This window comes from Protopterus annectens, chromosome 16.part0 (genome assembly GCF_019279795.1).
Source record: "Protopterus annectens isolate FY-2018-M chromosome 16.part0, PAN1.0, whole genome shotgun sequence".
In the NCBI taxonomy this organism is placed as follows: domain Eukaryota; kingdom Metazoa; phylum Chordata; order Ceratodontiformes; family Protopteridae; genus Protopterus; species Protopterus annectens.
Window position 1 is genome coordinate 588,122,522 of NC_056750.1, and position 19,626 is coordinate 588,142,147.

The 19,626-nt window shown below is 42.1% G+C and overlaps 1 protein-coding gene across 2 annotated transcripts in view; it reads left to right on the forward strand.

Annotated features, from left to right (window-relative positions):
• LOC122790888 (1-acyl-sn-glycerol-3-phosphate acyltransferase alpha-like) overlaps positions 1-19,626 on the forward strand; it is a 1,029,281-nt gene that overhangs the window by 611,503 nt on the left and 398,152 nt on the right. For both annotated transcript variants that reach the window (XM_044058560.1, XM_044058559.1), the window contains exon 3: positions 3,031-3,206. In XM_044058560.1, the coding sequence (XP_043914495.1) occupies positions 3,031-3,206 (176 nt within the window). The remainder of the gene's footprint in view (positions 1-3,030; positions 3,207-19,626) is intronic.

Here is a 19,626-nt window from a genome sequence, read left to right on the forward strand (position 1 = left end):
AGACTCCCCATATAAGTCACACTACTGCACAGCTTTAAAGCAGCTCAACTGGCTAGAATTTCCCCAACTCTCACATTACAGTCAACTTACACTAACTCATAAAATTCTGTATCTACCATAAAAAATACCTTCATTGCAAAACGTACATTAGCCCCTCTCTAGTAGCAGGGCTCTCCACTCTAGCAGTAAGTTCCTTTTTGAAGTAACTAAAGCCAGCAACACAGCAGGGGAATCACTCTTCTCTAATTACACATCCAAGTTATGGAACTTTCTACACCAGCTCATATGTCCTCCATCTCTTCCTTAACACAGTTTAAAAGGTAGCTAAAACTCACTTCAGTACTACGTGGTTATGTTCCTGTACTAATCCAGACTAGTCTCTAGCTTCCTCTTCCCTACCCAATACTCTATCTAATGGTCTTACAGATCATAAGTTCTTATTTTTAAAAAAACCTAGATTTTTTAATTCTTCCCTATAGTATTTGTTTATATGTTTTCCTAATTCATCTGTATGTTACATATATTTTATACTTGTATCTTCTTAATTATGATGTATTTTTCTGTAATTGACATAATTTTGTTTGTTGTGTAACACTATTGATCTTTGTTAATTATCTGTGGAGCTTTTCTCCCTAGGCGTCCACTGAAAAAGGACACGAGTCCAGTGGACTTTCCTGGTTAATAAATGCAAAATAAATAATGACATACTTATTACATATATATTCATATATGTATACTCATTACCATTTCTTATATATATGTTTTATTTTCTTCATTTTGTCAGTCCATTCAATTTGAGCACTTGATGTATTACACTTTTGGTGCTTTTGATGAAGATTGGATTAGTAGCCAGGGTTAATGGCTATCCAAACACTGTTCTTTATTTATATGAGCATGAGAATGGATATACCATAATATTATAATAATAATAACTTTTCAATTCTGTGTAAGCACCTCTTTGGGGTGGTTCGCCTTACATTCAGGAATGACTTATTAGTATACACAGTACCCTTTGTATTTTCTATAAAATGAAGATGTTTCAAATTTATTAATATTCATGAGCAAATGATTGTGATTGGCTCTGGATAAGTATTTAAAAGATGATTAAAATGTAACTTGACTACATTGTGTTACACTGAGGAAGGCTGTTTGCCGAAACTAGTCTGTTATGGACACAAGTATTTAATAAATTTATTGAACTCTGTGCTGCTTTGCTGGTCTATTTGGTTAATTTATACTTATTACAAGACACACTTAGTGCACACATGATCCAGTATGGCCAGTTTATTACTCTGGCTGGAGTTTTCTCCACTGACGTGATGGACCCTAACCCTGGTACCCCCACCAAATCCAGTTGCACCTAAAATAAAAGAACAAAATAAAATATGCCTTAACCTACTATAACTGATTCTGATGAGGCCACTGCTTGGCCTGCACATCACACTTATTTGTTCCATCTCCTGCTAGTGTGGCTTTGCAGGCCGGTGTGGAACGGGGATTAGACAAATCTTACCAAAATTAAACGAAGACCAGTCAGTGAAGGTCAGGGTCTCTACAGCAGCAACAAAGTTAAATAGAATAAAAATCCCTTCCAGATACAGCTACAAACAATTCATACTCTGAATCCAAAAAGCTTTTATTATCTAAAACAGTTAAGTGCTTTCACAGAAAGTATTCTGCTTCTTCAGACCAGTAACTGACTAATAAACCAGGACATTTAAAAACAAAACACAGCCAATCGTAGTAGCTTGACAGTCACATGTCATCTAAGCAGTAAAACTTCTGTAATGAGATGACAGCCTACCTGAAGAAAAAAAACACTTAATCTATTAAGACTGCGTATTCAAAATCACTAGAAAGACATCTCTGTAATACTGCTTTCACATCATTCATCATTAACTAAATACACATTATAAAAATAACTAAATTCTAAGCCACTAATCAAATGGAATTGCATACATTATAAAGTGCTTTCTTTGGGCATCACTGATCATCAGATGTAAACGATGTACACTCAGATTACTAAGTCAACTAACAAAGGGTTGCCAAGGGTCCCATACAAGATCACATTAGACAGGGCCAGAATGTTTTTGGTGACTTGTTTTTGGCCCAGGCATCATTGGTTTCTCTTTCACTTGCCTAGGGGCAGTCATCACAAGTGACCTTACATATAGGATCTTCTTACAAAGGGCAAGGGCTCTTACCCTCATCTTCTCACCCTGCTGTTTACTTCCTGACTGATAAGAGTTTTGATTCCTTTTTGATATCAGTTTTCAGAGGACATGCTTTGAGTTTTGCAGAAGATCAGAAAACCCACTATTAGAAAACTTTGTTTAATGGAAGAGATTTTCTGTTTGGTGTCACACATACGAACAGAACCCTTTGTTTGTGGGCATTTCTGCTGTTCTTGGTGTATGTTGCTCATTTCTGATCTAGCATACTCTGTTAAACCTCATTTGTCAGCCATTTCTGTTTATCTCCCTTTGGATCCACTGCTTTCCTCTAGATTTGAGGTTGAGTGGTTTTTGAAAGGTGTTCTTCATATTTGGCCTCCCAAGAAAGCCATTTTCTCCTTCTTCGGACATTAGTTTTGTTTTTGAAACGTTAACTCAGCCACCTTTTGAACCAGCAACTTCTCTCTTGATACTATGTATGTGGAAGAGTGTCTTCTGCCAAGAGAGTCTGAGCTTCAGGCTGCTATGGTAGTCCATCTTTTCTGGTGTGTGTGTGTGTGTGTGTGTGTGTGTGTGTGTGTGTGTGTGTGTGTGTGTGAACCAGTCCTCCTTTTATGCTTAAAGTGGCAATGACTTGGGCCATTCATTTTTCTTTATTTTTCCCCTCTAAAAATAGCAGTGAGAGGGTTCTAACTGACCTGATTCAGAATCAGTACTGTCTTTACTGCTTGCTTTGTCATTGATTGACATGAGTGATAGCTTTGATTTTTTTCCCCTTACAGTGCTAGAAGTGTTAAGATAGTTGTACCACTACACTGTTATACTTTAGTAATTATTGTCCGCTTTTGTCTTTTAGGTTTGATGGAGGTTCTTCCTGACCGCTGTGTTCAGATTGCTAAGAAAGAACTGATGTATGCTGGCCCAGTAGGCATGATATTGTATCTTGTTGGTGTCATCTTTATCAACAGGAAACGGACTACTGATGCCAAGAATGCTCTGGATGAAGCTGTACAAACCATTTTGAAAGATCAAGTAAGGAAATGTGGCATCAGCTAATTTGTTCTGTAATCTGATGTTTGTAGAAATAAACTATGTACTATGAGGGACAAGCTAAGGCTATAAAAGTTACCTTCACTTTCATGGTTGTTGTGTAGGCTGTTAAAGGTAAACTCCACCTTAGACCTAAAAACCTATTTTTACTGTTTTCTGAGCTTTCTTTAACACCTCAGAATCACCCTGACTGCTTCTTATAGAATTGCAATGTTTTTCTGCAGAATGACTGTCAATGGGGCTTGACATATCAACAAGAGCTTGTTTTTCTTCAAGCCCGTTTCTTTCCCATAATCCACTTCAGAGTAGTAGTGTATTCCCATGCCATTGCCATATAATGGGATTAGTGTCGTTGATAATTTTGTTTATCTTTTGTAACCAGACTGTTTTTATTTCTTGATTCTCCCTCAGTTGTATGGGTCTCAACGCTTGTTTTACAGTATACTAAGGAGTTGTACAGTCGCCACCAAAAAAAGTAGCTAAATTGCAGGCCTTTGTTTAGAGTACTTTTTTGTAGTCCAAGATTAATCAACAGTCCCCTCCCCTCACACTTTGGTAAATGTGTTGATAATTTACAAGAATTACAAGAAAAAATATTTTGACTGTTCTCTAAATGTCACGGATATCTTTGGTACTAAATTTAAGTCATCTTAAAATGTAAAGTAGTATAAACATTTAACGTTCAGATCTTAGCATGTCAGTACAATGGTGCTGCTTATGTAAATTTGTCAAAAGAGGTGACACTGTCTTTGAACTATTGCCTGATCTAATCTCCATGTTTTGCTGTGAAAGACATGGCTACATGGGAAGCAGCTGTGAGTCAATGAAAGTTCTCTTCCTCTCTGCAATAAAGACTATGGAAAACACTTTCACACCTCTCGTCTGCTGTGCTCCTCCAGCAGGACTAATTGCCCATAAAAGATTGTCAGCAGTACCGGACTACAGATTTTTCTGTGACTGTGATGGTCATGCAGGCATAGACAAATTCCTCTGCAAATTATGTGAAAAGTTAAGCTTAAAAAAGTGTGTGGTCTTTCCCTTCATTTGATTACAAGACAAGGAATTTATAAAGTAAAAGCAGGTTTCTAGTACCTGCCAAATACTGGATCCATATTGTAGGGAGGAACTCAACCTAAGAGTTGAGTTAAACTGTAGGAGAACCTGTCCAGATTTAATTAAAAAGCAAATGTAATTGTTCGAGCGTTCCTTTTTACTTTGCTTGTTAGGAATGAGTTCGCTAACTGAGAACAGAACAGTGACTGTAAGAACATTAAAACTGGTTGTACTTTCCCAGTAGTGTGATTTTTCTGGCCCTCGTTGCTTGAGAGCGATACAACAAGCAATCCTTTGTTGCTTATCTTGTAGGTATGGTGACTGTTGTAGATTTTGTACTGATGTATTTCTTTACTTACTTATTGACGTTTCATTACCAAGAAGGTCTAACTGGGTAGAAGCCCAGTTTCAGCGAAGGCCTGGGGAGAAAATCTCCAAATTATTACAAAACATTTAAAGAACAAATTTACAGTCTTCAGAAGTAAAACAAAAACATCTGCAGTTTAAAAAATTATAACAAATTAGACATAATATAAAAACATTGGTTTAGAATCGATACAAGTTGTGTGACAATCATGTAATATTTAGAGATTTGATACAGTTTGTAGAGAAATTAAAGGCAAGTTAAACAGGAATAGCAATATGAAGTGAGGGAAAACAAGCTTCTGGTATATTTAGAGATCTAGTCAAGGAAGAGAATTTGATAGAAGTAAGGAACTAAGTGGAGAAGGGATAAGGAGATGTAAGGAATGAAAAGGTACTTGTTCACATTTAGGGGTATTGTTTTTCCTGGTTTTGAGCAAGAACAAAGCCAGATTTTAGCATGGAAGTCTTTCAGAGTGGTTTTGAAAGATGAGAGGGAGGGTATTGACCTGATGGATACAGGTAAGGAGTTTCCAGTCTTAGCAACCTTGTACAAGTACAGACAATGCCCAGCAGCTTTGCTAGGTTTGTAGACAGGAGTTTTTGATCACTAGATCGCAATGACCGGGAACATAGTTGTGTAGAATGTTTTTTAGTGCTGAACAGGCAGATGGATGCTGGAATATAAGGTTCATAGCTGTGTACTAAGCTAATGGTCCTGGAGCCTTTACAAGCCTAGCCCACAGAAGTGCCCTGGCATTGTGCTGCCCGATGTTAGTTCCCAGTGCTTCTGTCAGGTAGAACCACTGGAGTGATCTCCAGGGTGAACTTTATATTTCCCAACCACTCAAGATTTCTGTTGAAGAAGGCCATTGAGGTGCTCTGCTTGACATGCGTGGTAAGTCTGTTCCAGAGCATGGGCAGTCTCTATGTTATGAACCTGTCCCTCCAGCATGTTCTGTTGATTGTGATAATAAGGTTGAGGTCTCTGGAGTGTGTGGTGTGTAGGGATTGGGATTTCTTTAGATGTAGCATGTCTAACAGTGCTGGGTCAGACATGGCTTTGTAAGTCGAGCAGAGATTGCCTCTTAGTAGACTATATGAGACAGAGAATAACTGGAGTTACTCTGTCCATGTAGGACATGTGTTTAAGGCCTAGGATCCTCTGTGAGGTACTTTTGTGGCCTTTCCAGCTGTTGCATGTGTCTAGTGAGATGCATGCCAAATGGGGCATTATACTCTGGCCTAATGAGGGAAGAGTAGAGAGAGGTGATGACTGCTTTCTTCCTAGATGCAAAACCCTTGGTAATGAGATGTGCCACATAGGACTTTCTGACCACAGTGGCAGTGTGGTGGTCGAAGGACAGGTTGCTTTGTCAACCTCTGTCCCCAGATCTCTTAACGCCTTCTGTGTTCAGTGGGCTCCCATCGATGTGGTTATTAGTGGGAACTTGAGTTTTTCCCAAAGGGGATGACCATGCATTTTTGGCATTAAGCTTAAGTCCATGGTTTCAACACCAGTCATTGGTCTCAGTGAGGCCTTTCTGTAGGATGTCTACATCACTTGAGTTAATAGTGGCTCCCAGCTTGCAGTCGTCTGTGAACTTGGTCATCCAGAGTCCCTCTGTGTTGACCATGACTTCTGAGATGTAGATGCCAAACAGGAGAGGACCCAGGACCTGATCCCTGTGGGACACCACTCGTGACTGGTCGGCAGTCTGACTTGGAGTCCGCTACTTTCACACTGTGGGTTCTATCTGTGAGCCAGTTTGCAACCCACTTAGTGATGTAGGGGTGGATGCCTAGTTTGGTGAGTTTATCAATAATTCCTGAGTTGGGGAATGGTATCAAAGGCCTTGCCAGATCGAGGTAGACTGTATTCAACTGCCTTGCCCTCATCCACAGCTCTGGTGACCTGACTTAAAGAAGTCAACCAGGTTGAGCAGGCATAACCTACCTTTCACAAAACCAAACTGTGGTGGATGTAGAGTTTGGAGATTACCTATATCCTCTTTAATTAGGTCCATTATGATGCGCTCCATAGCCTTACATGTCAGACTCGTCAGGCTAATGGGGCGATGATTCCCAGGGTCTGTATTTGCTCCCCCTTTATGGAGAGGGATGACTGTAGCAGTGTGCCATTCGGTAGGGATAAAGCCTGAGGTGAGGCTATGGTTGAACATGGCACACAGATGTGATGCCAGTTCACTTTGTAGTTCATGTAGAACACATCCAGGGATATTGACGGGTCCCATGGAAGCTGTATTCTTGGCCTTGCACAATGCACCTTTAACCTGTGCTGCAGTAATGCTGTGTGCCTGGCATTTCTCAGGTATTGTGATTGGTCCATTGGGGGGGAGAGAGGGGTAAAGTCGGCATTGAATCTGTCTGCCAGTATGTTGGCAGTCTCTTTTGGCTCAGTATAAGAGTTATTATTGTGCAGTAACTCAGAGCAAACCTGGGTATTGCTGTGGAGATTCTTGATATAACTATAGAAGACGTTGAAGTTGTTTTTAGTGTCTGCCGCAATTCTGCCTTCATAGCTGGCTTTAGAGGTTATGATGAGGGATCTCAACTTTTTGTTGAGACTAAAAAGGGAGATTTTCCCGTCTTGGGACTTCACCTTTTTCTGCAACAGTTTCTTCCTTCTGTTGTAGAGTTTATTAATGGCAGGGGACCACCAGATTGGCTTCCTTTTTTTTTTGGAGGAGAGTGTCTTGGTTCTGTTGGGTATGGCTACTAACATGCTTTTGTGTAAGTGTTCGTACAGTGCATTTGTGTATGATTTGGCAGTCATGCATTTGTTTTCCACTGACATGGGTGCAGTGAAGTTGGCCACCTCTGGTTTTAGGAGCCCAAAATCTGCGTTGGAGAAGTTTTTCATGGTGCTTACCTTTGCAAGGGTGTGGGTGAGATGTGGATGTTCTTCGTGTTTCACTGTTGCAGTCATAACTGTAGGGTGTTCCTGCTGGCAGGCAGCCCGAGGTCGGCCAGAATTTCAAAGTCTGGGTCCGGCGTCTGCTGTACCAGCAAGTACCCTGACGTCAGAACGCAGAGGTATAAAGCTGACAGCCGACGCCATCTTCTCCAGTCTTTCTTGCCGTGCGGTGGAAAGCAGCTCGTAAGTCATTGGTTGGCGCATTCAGAACAACGTGCTTTGATTGTCATCGGTCCGAAGTTTTCTACTTCTCTTCTCAAGCTAAGTACCCCGTTGGAAACTTTTCTTGCTTCTCCGATGTCAGAAAAAGTTAATAATTGTATATCGTGTGGAAAACAAATACCTCATAAAGATTTCCACTCTTACTGTCTACCTTGCTTAGGCCCTGACCACGACGTTTCTTGCTGTCGGTTCTGTGCCAGGTTTAATTCTCGCACTATCAAGCGTAGGTACGATTGGGCCTTGAATTATTTTGGTAGATGATTCAATTATAGGATGTCGTTGGATACTTTACCGACAACCGGAATTCAAAAGAAACGCAAGGACAAGGATAGGCCTCCGAGGTCCAAACAAGATACTTTGCAGCGGAGCCAGCTTCGGTTCGGGTCGTCAGTGGCGCTTTTGCAGCCCCTGTCGTCCGCCACTTCGGAACCGATGGCCGACACGGACTCCCATGGGGAGCCTTCTAGGCCTAGTATTTTGTCTGCTGCAGGACCTTCGGACGTCGCTCCTTCAGATGGGTCTGGAACCGCTGTGCAGGTACCGGCTTCTGAGGGGGTTTTCAGGCCTTCTCATATCACTATTTCTACAAAGACAAAGGCAAAGTCAAAGACTCCTGTTAAACCAAGGGTTTCTTCTCAAGCTTCCTCGGATACAGCTCCCAAGTCCCAGAAGCAGTTACTACGGATGGCTGAAGATTTATTTACAATGATTAGGGGTTCTCACCCTCCTCCAGAAAAAAGGCCTAGACAGGATATTCCTTATGATTCATCTGATCAGGCTTCTGTGTCTTCCGTCTCTTCCTCTGACCAGGATTATTCCTTTCCTCCTTATGAGGATTCTGATGCAGAGGACTCTATTCCCTCTGCTTCTCCCCCTGAAGATTTCTCTTTTGGGGAAACCTTACATGAGATGAGGGAGCATTTTCATTGGGAAGGTCAGGATTATTCTGCTTCCAAGAAGAGACTTAGGGAATTTCTCCTTCTCCCTCAACACAGACATTTGGCTATTCCTCCTGTACTTGATATTGTGGATGATGCTTTTTCTGAAGCTAACCTGAATCCTGATTCCTTGCCGCCTGCTCCTTCTAAGCCTGATAGATTTTACAGAGTCCTTGACTCCCATCAATTCTTATTTAAGAACCCTTCTGCTGATCCTGAAACCATTTCTCAGGGTTCTAGGGCTGCTAAGGCCGCTTCATCTAAAAATCCTATTCCCTCTGAAAAGGATTCTCGTGCCTTGGACAGGTGGGGCAAAAAGGTTTACACTTCTGCTACTCTTTCTATTAGAGCTTTAAATTGCCAGTTTCACATGTTCAAGTATCAGCAATTTATTTTGTCTGTTTTAAAGCAAAGGCTCTCTACCTTTCCTGCATGTGCAGAAGACAAGGAATTACAGGATGTATTGCATGCAACTGAACAAGTTAGCAAACATAGTTTACGTTGTGGTTTTGATGCCTTGGAAGCTTCTTGCAGGGCCGCAACCTCTGGGTACTGTTATCAGGAGACATGCTTGGCTTCGTGAGCAGAATTTGCCTGAGCAGGTTAAGGCTAAACTGTTAGATGCCCCTGTTCAGCATGATGTTTTATTTGGATCCAAGGCTGAGGAGGTTATTAAAAAGATGGAAGAAAAAGCAAAATCTATGCAGAAAGATTTTTTACAAGTTCAGCCTCCTAGATTTTCTAGAAATTGGCCCTCAACAATTGGTCCTTTCCCACGTCTGACAGGCCTCAAAGGGGAAGATATAGACGCTCCAGAGGTCGGGCGCAGGCTCAGGCCTCTTACAGGTCCAGACAATGGACTGCTTCTTCACCTAGAAGGGGAGAAGACAGACCTCAATCACAAAAGAAGCAGACCCAATGACTCTCTCCGTGGGCTACAGGTCCTCCTTGCCTGGAAGCCCCTCTCGGAGGAAAACTTTCTCTTTTCTACCAAAATTGGACTCCTATTACCCAGGACAAATGGGTTTTAGACGTGATTTTAAGAGGCTACAATTTCCACTTTCATACTCTGCCAAGGTCTTTGGGTTGGCCAGATCTGCCCAAAACATCAATGGTCAGAGGCCTTAAATCAAGTGGACACTTTATTGGCCATGAGAGCCATAGAAACCTGTTCCACTTCCAGAGATGGGAAAAGGTTTTTACTCAACTATTTCTGGTCCCAAGGAAACAAAACTCATGGAGACCTATTCTGGACCTCTCAGTATTAAATACCTTTCTGGAGATTCCAAAATTCAAGATGCTTACTCTGCAACAACTTCTTCCCATGCTCTCCCAGGATGCTTGGATGGTGACATTGGACTTGAAAGGAAGCCTATTTACACATTCCCATCAGACAGGAACGCAGAAAATACCTCAGATTCAAGGCAGGTTCGAGACACTTTCAATTCTCTGTACTGCCCTTTGGCTTATCTACTGCGCCCAGAGTCTTTACCAAGTGTCTGGCTCCAGTAGTAGCTTATTGCTGACTCCAAGGGATTCAAATTTACCCCTATCTGGACGACTGCCTTATTCAGGCGGACAACAAGGACCTTTTACTTCAACATCTGCAGTTTGTTCAGCATCTTCTCCTACCACTGGGATTTTCAGTGAACACAAAAAAGTCACATTTGATCCCCTCTCAACAAATGATATTTTTGGGAGCTCTTCTAAACACAAGCTTACAAAGGGCCTTCCTTACTCCAGAAAAGCAAGTACAGCTGGCATCAATTTTCAAGACCTTGGCTACTTTAACTCAGCTCACTGCAAGGAAATTCCTGCAGGCATTGGGCTACATGGCTTCTTGCATCCTGTTGATCCCAAATGCAAGGCTTCATATGAGAAAACTTCACTGGTACCTAAAGAGTGTATGGTCTCAGCATTACCACAGCCTGGAAACAATGATGCCTCTGATTCCCTGCCTCCAAAAAGAGTTCCTGTGGTGGTCCAGGGCTTGTGCTTTAAACGAAGGGAATCCCTTTTGTCTACCTCATCCTGCTCAGATCATAACCACAGACGCCTCGGATTATGCTTGGGGAGCTCATTACCTAAACAATTGCCAGCAGGGCTATTGGGCAAAGAAGCATCTTCCCTGGCACATCAACTTGAAGGAAATGTTGGCAGTCCAAAATGCTCTTCTAGCCTTCCAGAATCTTTTGCAACCAGGACATCATCTGATTCGCACAGACAATACCACAGTCATGTGGTATATAAACAAGCAGGGGGGCTCTCACTCATACCCCCTTTGCAGACTAGCCATGAGTTTATGGGACACAGCTCTAAATCTGAATCTGGATCTTCAAGCTCAATTCATTCCAGGAAAACAGAATCTCTTAGCAGACAGCCTAAGCAGAAATCTTTTGGATCCTCACGAATGGATGCTGGACCCCAACTTATTCAGCAGGATTATGGCAGTTTGGGGTTGCCCTCGGATAGATCTGTTTGCATCCCATCTCAATCATCAGCTGCCTCTCTTTTTCACCAGGTCCTTCCACAAAACAGCTTGGAAAGTGGATGCCCTGTCTTTCAGCTGGAGGAATCTTTCGGGATATGCCTTCCCTCCTCTTCCTCTTCTGCCTCGGGTGTTACTGAAAATAAGACAGGACAAACCCAAGATTATCATTTTGATAGCTCCAAATTGGCCTCGGCAGTTTTGGTATCCAACTTTAAGACACCTGTTCTTGGAACCTCCATGGATTCTGCCTCTGTTTCCTTCTCTTCTGTCTCAGCATCAGGGTCAGATGCTACACACACAAATCAAGACTCTTTGCCTGGCAGCTTGGCTCTACAAGGGCCTTTGATTCCTTCTGCTTTTCCCAAACAAGTTTTGGATGTTCTCTTAGAAGCTAGGCGCCCTAGCACTAGAAGATCTTATGCTTCTAAATGGAAAAGATTTTGTATTTGGATGCGGGATCGAGGTTCTGATCCTCTCTTGCCTGACATTTCTTGCATTTTACTTTACCTCTCAGACCTTTTGCTTAAAGGCCTCTCCTTTTCTTCCATTAAAATCCATGCTTCTGCTATCTCAGCTCATTACAACACTGATCCCCCCATCTTCTCTCACCAGCTGGTGAGACAATTCTTGAGAGGGGCTAAGAATTTAAGACCTCCCAGAACTCCTCCTGTTCCTGCTTGGGATCTTAATTATGTTTTGGAAAAACTTACTTTACCTCCCTTTGAGCCTGCTGCTGCTTTGGATATCAAGTTCTTATCCTGGAAGACAGCTATTTTATTAGCTTTGACTTCTGCCAGAAGGGTGTCAGAGTTGCAAGCTCTCATGGCTGTGGAACCATACCTTATTTTCCACCAAGACAGAGTTGCCTTGAGGACCAATCCTACATTTATGCCTAAGGTGATTTCTAAAGTGGCTTTAAATCAGACTATTCACCTTCCTACTTTCTTTCCAAATCCTCAAAACAAAGGGGAAAGGATTTTACATTCATTGGACGTACACAGACAACTACGGTTTTACCCGGACAGAACTAAAGATTTCAGAAAATCTGATCAGTTGCTTATCTCTTATGCCTCCAGTTCTCTAGGCAAGGCTATTTCTAAACAAACTATTTCCAAATGGATTGCTCATGGGATAAGGTTTTGTTACTCTTACTTTGGGAAGCAGATTCCAGGTACTGTTAGAAGTCATTCTACTAGAGCAGGTGCCACTTCAGCGGCTTTTCTCAGAGGAGTTCCTACCAAGGACATTTTGGAAGCTGCCACTTGGAGTTCAGTGCATACTTTTTCTAAGCACTATAATTTCCCTTTGTATTCTAAGTCTAGGGCAGGTTTTGCCTCTGCTGTCTTGCAGGGTCTTCTGGCTGCCCCTTCTGCATAACCTCCTCCCTCATCACAGCTTTTTTGGAAGCTGCCACTTGGAGTTCAGTGCATACTTTTTCTAAGCACTATAATCTCCCTTTGTATTCTAAGTCTAGGGCAGGTTTTGCCTCTGCTGTCTTGCAGGGTCTTCTGGCTGCCCCTTCTGCATAACCTCCTCCCTCATCACAGCTTTGGGATTCCACCCTACAGTTATGACTGCAACAGTGAAACACGAAGAACATAGTACAGTTGTGTACACCTACCATAAATGTAGATGTTAGAGTGTCTTCACTGTTGCAGTCAGTGTTTCCCTCCCACCAATCCCCTCTTATTTTTTGCTTGTTCTATCTTCCTCTTCTTTTATGGTGTATTTGTGTTTCCTTTATGGACACCTTTTGGTTATTTTGGGGGACTTCTGACATCTGGGGCAAGAAAGGCTGGAGAAGATGGCGTCGGCTGTCAGCTTTATACCTTTGCGTTCTGACGTCAGGGTACTTGCTGGTACAGCTGACGCCGGACCCAGACTTTGGAATTCTGGCCGACCTCGGGCTGCCTGCCGGCAGGAACACCCTACAGTTATGACTGCAACAGTGAAGACACTCTAACATCTACATTTATGGTAGGTGTACACAACTGTACTATTTCCATGGTGATTAGTTTGTGGTTGGATCTAACTAAGGAGGAATTGACTATTGGTGTAGAGCAATGGTTGCCCATGTTAATAACCACATCAAGGATGTTGCTTCCTCTAGTGGGGATAGGAATGAACTGGTCTGGGGCATTGGAATTGATGAATTCCAGGAAGCGTTGGGCCAGTGTATTGGTGCATGAGTAGTTTTCCCAGTTGATGGAGGGGTAGTTGAAGTCATCTAGTGTGATAGTGTTTGGTTGGACTCTAATAGTTTCCAGGGTGCTTAGGAATGTGGAGTGAGTGTCTTGGGACATGTTTGGGAGCCTGTAGCAGGCTACGACCTGAATCGCCGTCTTAACCAATGTTAGTTGTACCTAAAGTATCTCAGATGCATTATGCTGGGCTACTAGTCTGGAGGTGTGCATATCCTTTATGAATATGGAGACACCACCACCTTTGAAGCTTCGATCTATATTCTGGGACCGAAAGGTATGGAATGAGTTATAGCCTGGTAGTGCAGGGGTGCTTTCTGCTGCTTTAAACCAGGTCTCCGTTACAGCACAAACGTCTATGCTCTCCATTTTGAGGAGTGCTTTGAGGAAGTGTATCTTGAGATATAGGCTTCTAATGTTGAGCAGCATGACCCTCAGATTGCATTTATCTATAGCGGTTTGGTCTTTGGAACGTCACCTAAAAAAGGCACTGTATGGGTGGCAAGGGCATTAGCCATTATCCGGAAACCCAGGGGTGACAGATGCAGGCCATCTCTGGCAAAGCATCAAGGTCTGTCAATCATGTCATCCCAAGCAAACAGATACTGGATCCCCTTAGAATGACACCAGAAATGTAGCCAATTGTTGAAGTCAGTCATTTTCTGCTTGTACTGCGGTATCATTCTGGGTGATGGTAGGATGCTGCTCAGGGCTAGGGTCATACCTGCCTGGGCCACATAATCTGAGATCTCCTCCATGTCTGTCTTCATGTAGTCCGAGGAGGTGCATCTCTGGTCATTCACACCCACATGGACAGTGACAGAGTCATACTTGTAGTGGAATGACCTGAGTGCGTGTGTTGTGTTGGATTCTGGCACCTGATATACAGCTGACTGTTACCTTCTCCTTATTCAACCTAGTGAGTGGGACATCAGTGTGCCTCACTGTCGAGGCACCTATGATTAGTGTATTGGGCAAGCAGTTTTGCCTTAGGGGCTTAGATCGAGGGACACACTGTGTAGGTGAGCTGTGTGTCTTGTTTGTGCTGTGTTGTGGTGGTTGAGTGCGTTTCTGCCTTGGTGGCCTCTGCTGTTGGGTAGATTTCTGTTGAGAGCCCCATGAAGGTGGGTGTGTGGTTTGTGTTTTTTGAGAGCTGTGATGGTGAGTGTTCTGGAGGGCTAATTGTTACATGTGCTGTGGTGCGGGTGTTGACCTTTTCCTCTTGACCAGCTATTCTGGTCTTTGCTTGAGTGCATGGCTTCCAGTTTGGATTTATAAGTCCATCTGTCACAAGTCTGAGTGTTGGGAGTTAAGAGGAGAGGTTTGTCAGTGTACATGAGGCAGTTGCTACACTGCCTCAGAATGCCCAAGTTCACCAGGTTAATAGGAGAAAGCACAAGGAACTGACTAGACATGCCAGGAGGGATGGTCATTATTACTAAGTACTGGAGCTGTTTCATTGTATATTCCTTTTACAGGAAAAATGTCACTCAAGGTGTCAGTCTGTACAGAGCACTGCCAAACACTTGAGGGGAAACTAATACGTAGACCCTGAAAATTTAAGGATGAAGTATTTAGACAGAATTTCTGAAGTCAGAAAGAAATCAAGTAGTACTTAATGAAAAATAAAGAATTAGCTTGTCAAGAATGATGAAAAGAGGGGAGTTGCATGAATGGCTACTACTAATGCTGGTCTCAGCACAGCTTCACTCTGTTGTGATTCAATACTCCTGTGCTTCTCTAACCAGAAGAAGAATGTTGGCACCAATTCCAAGAAGAGTAGCAGGCCATGGCCTGTTCAGTGATCCACAGTCTTGTCCCAGATGATGCAAGCGTCTGCAGGCTTGTATCCTTTTTCTGGTAGATGTTTCGAATAGCAACCAGACCAATCAGGTACGTTAAGCACACACACTTACTCTCCGACCAGAAAGAGTCAGGAATCAATGCACTCTGCTCCTACTTTCACCAGGATCAGAATATAAGCACATATTCCAAGCTGTCAACTAGAAAGCAGTTATTAAGCTTTCTAGTGATCAGCAGTCTCCAGGAAATAATGCAATTGCATTCCTCTCACCAAGAGAAAAACAGAAGCACTAATCCCAAGATGACTACTGAGAGGCAGAATGTGGGCTGTTCAATAACTGATGGTCTTGCAATAGATGCTTAAAGGCAAGATTAAAAAAATGGTTTATCCTAAACACTGTAGAGTATGCACTAGGAGTTAGATGTGAAATTAGGTAACTTAAGTTTTACCTGTCTAAAATGTTAAGTTTGGGTGGAGAGTCGCTATTTTTAAAATGGCAAGATAGATTGAAAGGGGGTGGTCACTTTTGTATTCCGGTACTATGGATGGCCAATAAATTTAAATAGTTGCATGGGAGTGATTTCACAAAATGATAATTTTGTGCTTACTCACACCAGCCAGTAAATGCAGAGCGGAAATGAAATATGTGGTCAAATTAACATAAGGGGCAGGCAACTAGAAAGACGGTGGTATCTGACTTACAAGAGACGGAGCTGTGGTCTCTTTTCAAGTTTTAATATGCAGTTAAAAGCAGAATACAAGTAAAACACAGGGTAAAAAAAAATCACAGTATACAAAATAGAAAAAGGCAATGAAGTAATACAACAAATAAGTAAACTAACCTTTCCTTCACAGCAAACTGTAGCAGAGTCTGTGTGTGCCTTTCCAGTAAAGCTGATAAGAAGCTGTGTGTATATGTTAGTTGATGAGGTAGTTCTAACAAATTTAGGCTTTTTAATGCTGTGTACAGTGTTGGTTTCTGAAAGGGGTATTTGCTGCAAATTTAACAACTTTCTAATAACATTGTTCAAGTTTTAAGTTTTGTGAAACCTGGAGGGTTAGTAAGGATGGGAGTGCATAGTGCCAAATGTAGTTTTAGTTGCGTCTGTGGAAAAAGGTTAGTTGTGTAAAGCATCCGTAGTTTTTGATGAGTTTTTCTTACACAATTTTGTATGTGAAGATCGAATATATGATCATTATCCACCATCGACCCTAATAATTTGCTATAGGAAGTGATGTCAATGGTTGTATTATCAAGAGAAAGGACTTCAAATTTCTCTTTTTCATGAGAGAGGGATTTGGAGAAAGTAGTAATTTGGTCTTTTTTGGTTGAGCATGAGTAGTTACAAAGCCATGTTTCTCTCTTCAGGCTTCTTGAGTAATTATTATTATTTTTTTTTTTTTGGAAGTGTACCACATTGCCAGATGTGCTAATGAGAGTAGAATCATCTGCGTATTGTGTTAAGGTGGCCTTTTGTGTGGATGGGTAGAGGATGTTAGTGAAAATGTTTAGAGGAAGGGATCAAGGATAGAGCTTTGTGGTACATGTGGTAACTGGGAGGTAAGGATTGTGTGTCAAGCGCCATTTTACTGACTGATACCTACTGAACCTGTAGGTTTTGAACCACAGAAGGGTGGGCTGAGAGAGACCTAGTAAGGACAGTCTAAGTAGAAGTTTGATGTGACAGACTGTGTTGAAGGTTTTAGATGAATATAGAAGTAAGGATGAAACTCGTTTGCCATTATCTCTATCTTCATTGGCAGTATCTTTGTAGGTTAGAAGGGTAGTGCAAGTACTATGGGAAGGACAGAAGCCATGGATAGGAGTTTTATATTTTTGCTGCTATTTCCATGCTTTTTCTCTATCCTGCATTAGCATTCTACTCTTTGGATAGCCAAATTGGATTGTTTTAAAACTTTTCCTTATAGTGGTGAAGGCTATTTAGGATATTTAAAAAAGTCGTATGGAATTAATTTACAGTATTGCCTAAGGAGAGGATTTTTAGGAAGTTCCAGTTAATAGATGATAGTGTAGTAATGAACATTTCTGGGTCAAACTTGGAAAGGTTGCATGTTGTTTTATAAATATGCTTTAACTGGTTGTGTGATATGTCTGGTCATATAGACTGAGAGATGATCTCTGAGAGACTGACATTGCACCTGTGGTGGAGTATTTCCTAGGGTCTGATACTAGGATCCAGCCTAATAGGGAATTTGTCTTGTAATGTGTGGGGCTATTAATTAGTTGTGTGAAACCATAAAAGTTTGTGCTAGATATAGGGGAATCTATCTAACCTGTTGAAGCAAAACTGAGCATAGCAAGGCTGTGAGTGTAGGAGGCTTCCAACCCTTCAGTCAAATTATAACTGACAGCAATCTGTTTATAGCCACTATAAAAGCAATTAAGAAAGAAAAGCAAAGTAAAACTGGTTTTCTGAAATTTCCTGAGACTAAACTGGCATATTCAGTAGTCTACTGATCAAGAAAAAGGGGACAGTGGCCAACTTAGTAAGAGGTCCTTAGAGTGCAGGGACTATTTCAGGGACTTTCAATCACAGAGCAGGCATGCATTTGATTAAAGCTTATACACAGCAAGGTTCTTCATGATAAATGTGCTTACATTGTACAGTGACAAAATATTCAGTAAACTTGTAGGAGTAGGGCCTTGTGGCAAACCACCTGCAGTATCAAGGTCAGATGTGACCACAGGCTATTTATACCATGACAAAGTTAAGCAAACATGTAGGAGTAGGCCATTTTAGCAGACCTCATGCAGTATCAAGGTCAGATGCAGTGACCGCAGGCTCTGCTCTATGAAGGGAGATAGTGACTGTAAGAAGAGACATCCCTGAGGGGATATTTAGCAGTACATTCTACTACTTATGACCTTAGCTTGCAAGCATAGGGGCACATAAGCAGATGTAAGAGCATTAATCCTTAGACTGTCTTGCTACCAGCCCAAATGCAGGTCTTGCACCCATCTGTCTGATTTTGACATGGTCATTTGCACTGTAAACCTTTTCAGATTTAAGTGCCCCATTAGGGAGCCTTCCTTCCTGTTTATACTGTTTTCTGTGATTTTGTTAGATGTCTTCTAGGAGGGGGAAATTTAAATGCAGTAGGTAGATACTCTACCTCCATTCCTAGTGCCTGCTTTGCTTAATCACAGAACACGACTACAAATCCTGTTCTATCTGCCAGTGCTTTATAAGCAAGACATGTTGATCCTTTATCCTTGAATATATTTTTAGAGAACCAACGTCTAAAACAGTTAGCCAAGTCTGTCAGATGTGGAGGGATCTGCCATCTTATTGTCTGCTTGCATGAAAAAGCTCAAGAGGCTTAGCCCTGACCATCGGTCTGATTCTTACATACTCACTGACTATACAAAATCTGCGATACGTCTGAATTTACCTCTGACAGCCTGTACCACGACCCTGATGTAGTTGGGTATGGTGTCCAAAGACCAAACATCCTATTACAGTGGGGAAGAGTGAATCAAGGATTGTAATTTCAGAGGGACCAAAGGGCCGCCCCTCAGATTCTAGTATTGGAAGAAATTCTGGGATCATTGATTGAAGTATGTCAGGGGTTGGAGGCTCTGCACTTATTTTAGGCAGACCTCATCGCTAAAAAAAAGCCAGAAATTCAGGCATGTCCTCTTTCCCACGGCTCCTAAAGAGGAGATGTGTATGGACTTTTATCAGAGCCTGTTCAACACCATTATGGCTCTTAAAACTCCATCCATGTTAAGTTGTCAATCTCGCCTTCATTCTTGCTTGATGGGTTCGGAGCCGATCCTCGGCTCCACTGCACTTGCTAAGCTCGAGAGTCACTTTTACCAGCTCGAGGCAGCCCCATATCCCATGATGCAAGGCGGTAAGCACCCAGATCTCGTTTGCCGCTTCGCTGATGAGGTCCTCCTTTTGCCAGCTCCTGGTAAGTGTTTTTATATAAAACTTTCTTAGCCCCTTTTTCACTTTAAACTTTAATTTTAATGTTTTTAGTATATTTTAAGCCCTTTTCTGACTAAAATTTCCCTCACTCCTTAATTTTTTTAGTCAGGCCTTTTCCCCTCCCATCCCCCCCCCCTTGTTAGGGTGTGTGTGTGTGAGGTTAGTTCTCTTTATTTTTGGGATATCTTATTCTTTGGGACTGTGTTGTGAGTGTTTCTGCACTATGTCCAAAGAAAGGGTCTCAGGCTTTAAGAAGTGTGACTCGTGCTGTCAGAAGATGTCTCTGACAGACGGTCACACTTCTTGCCTATACTGCCTGGGACTTCTCCACCTGCAGGGCTCCTGTGCGATTTGTCATTCCTTTAGCCAGAGAGTCCTGCAGGAGAGGAGAAATAAATTGATTTTAAGGGGTCTACTTAAACCAGAGGGCTCTCCG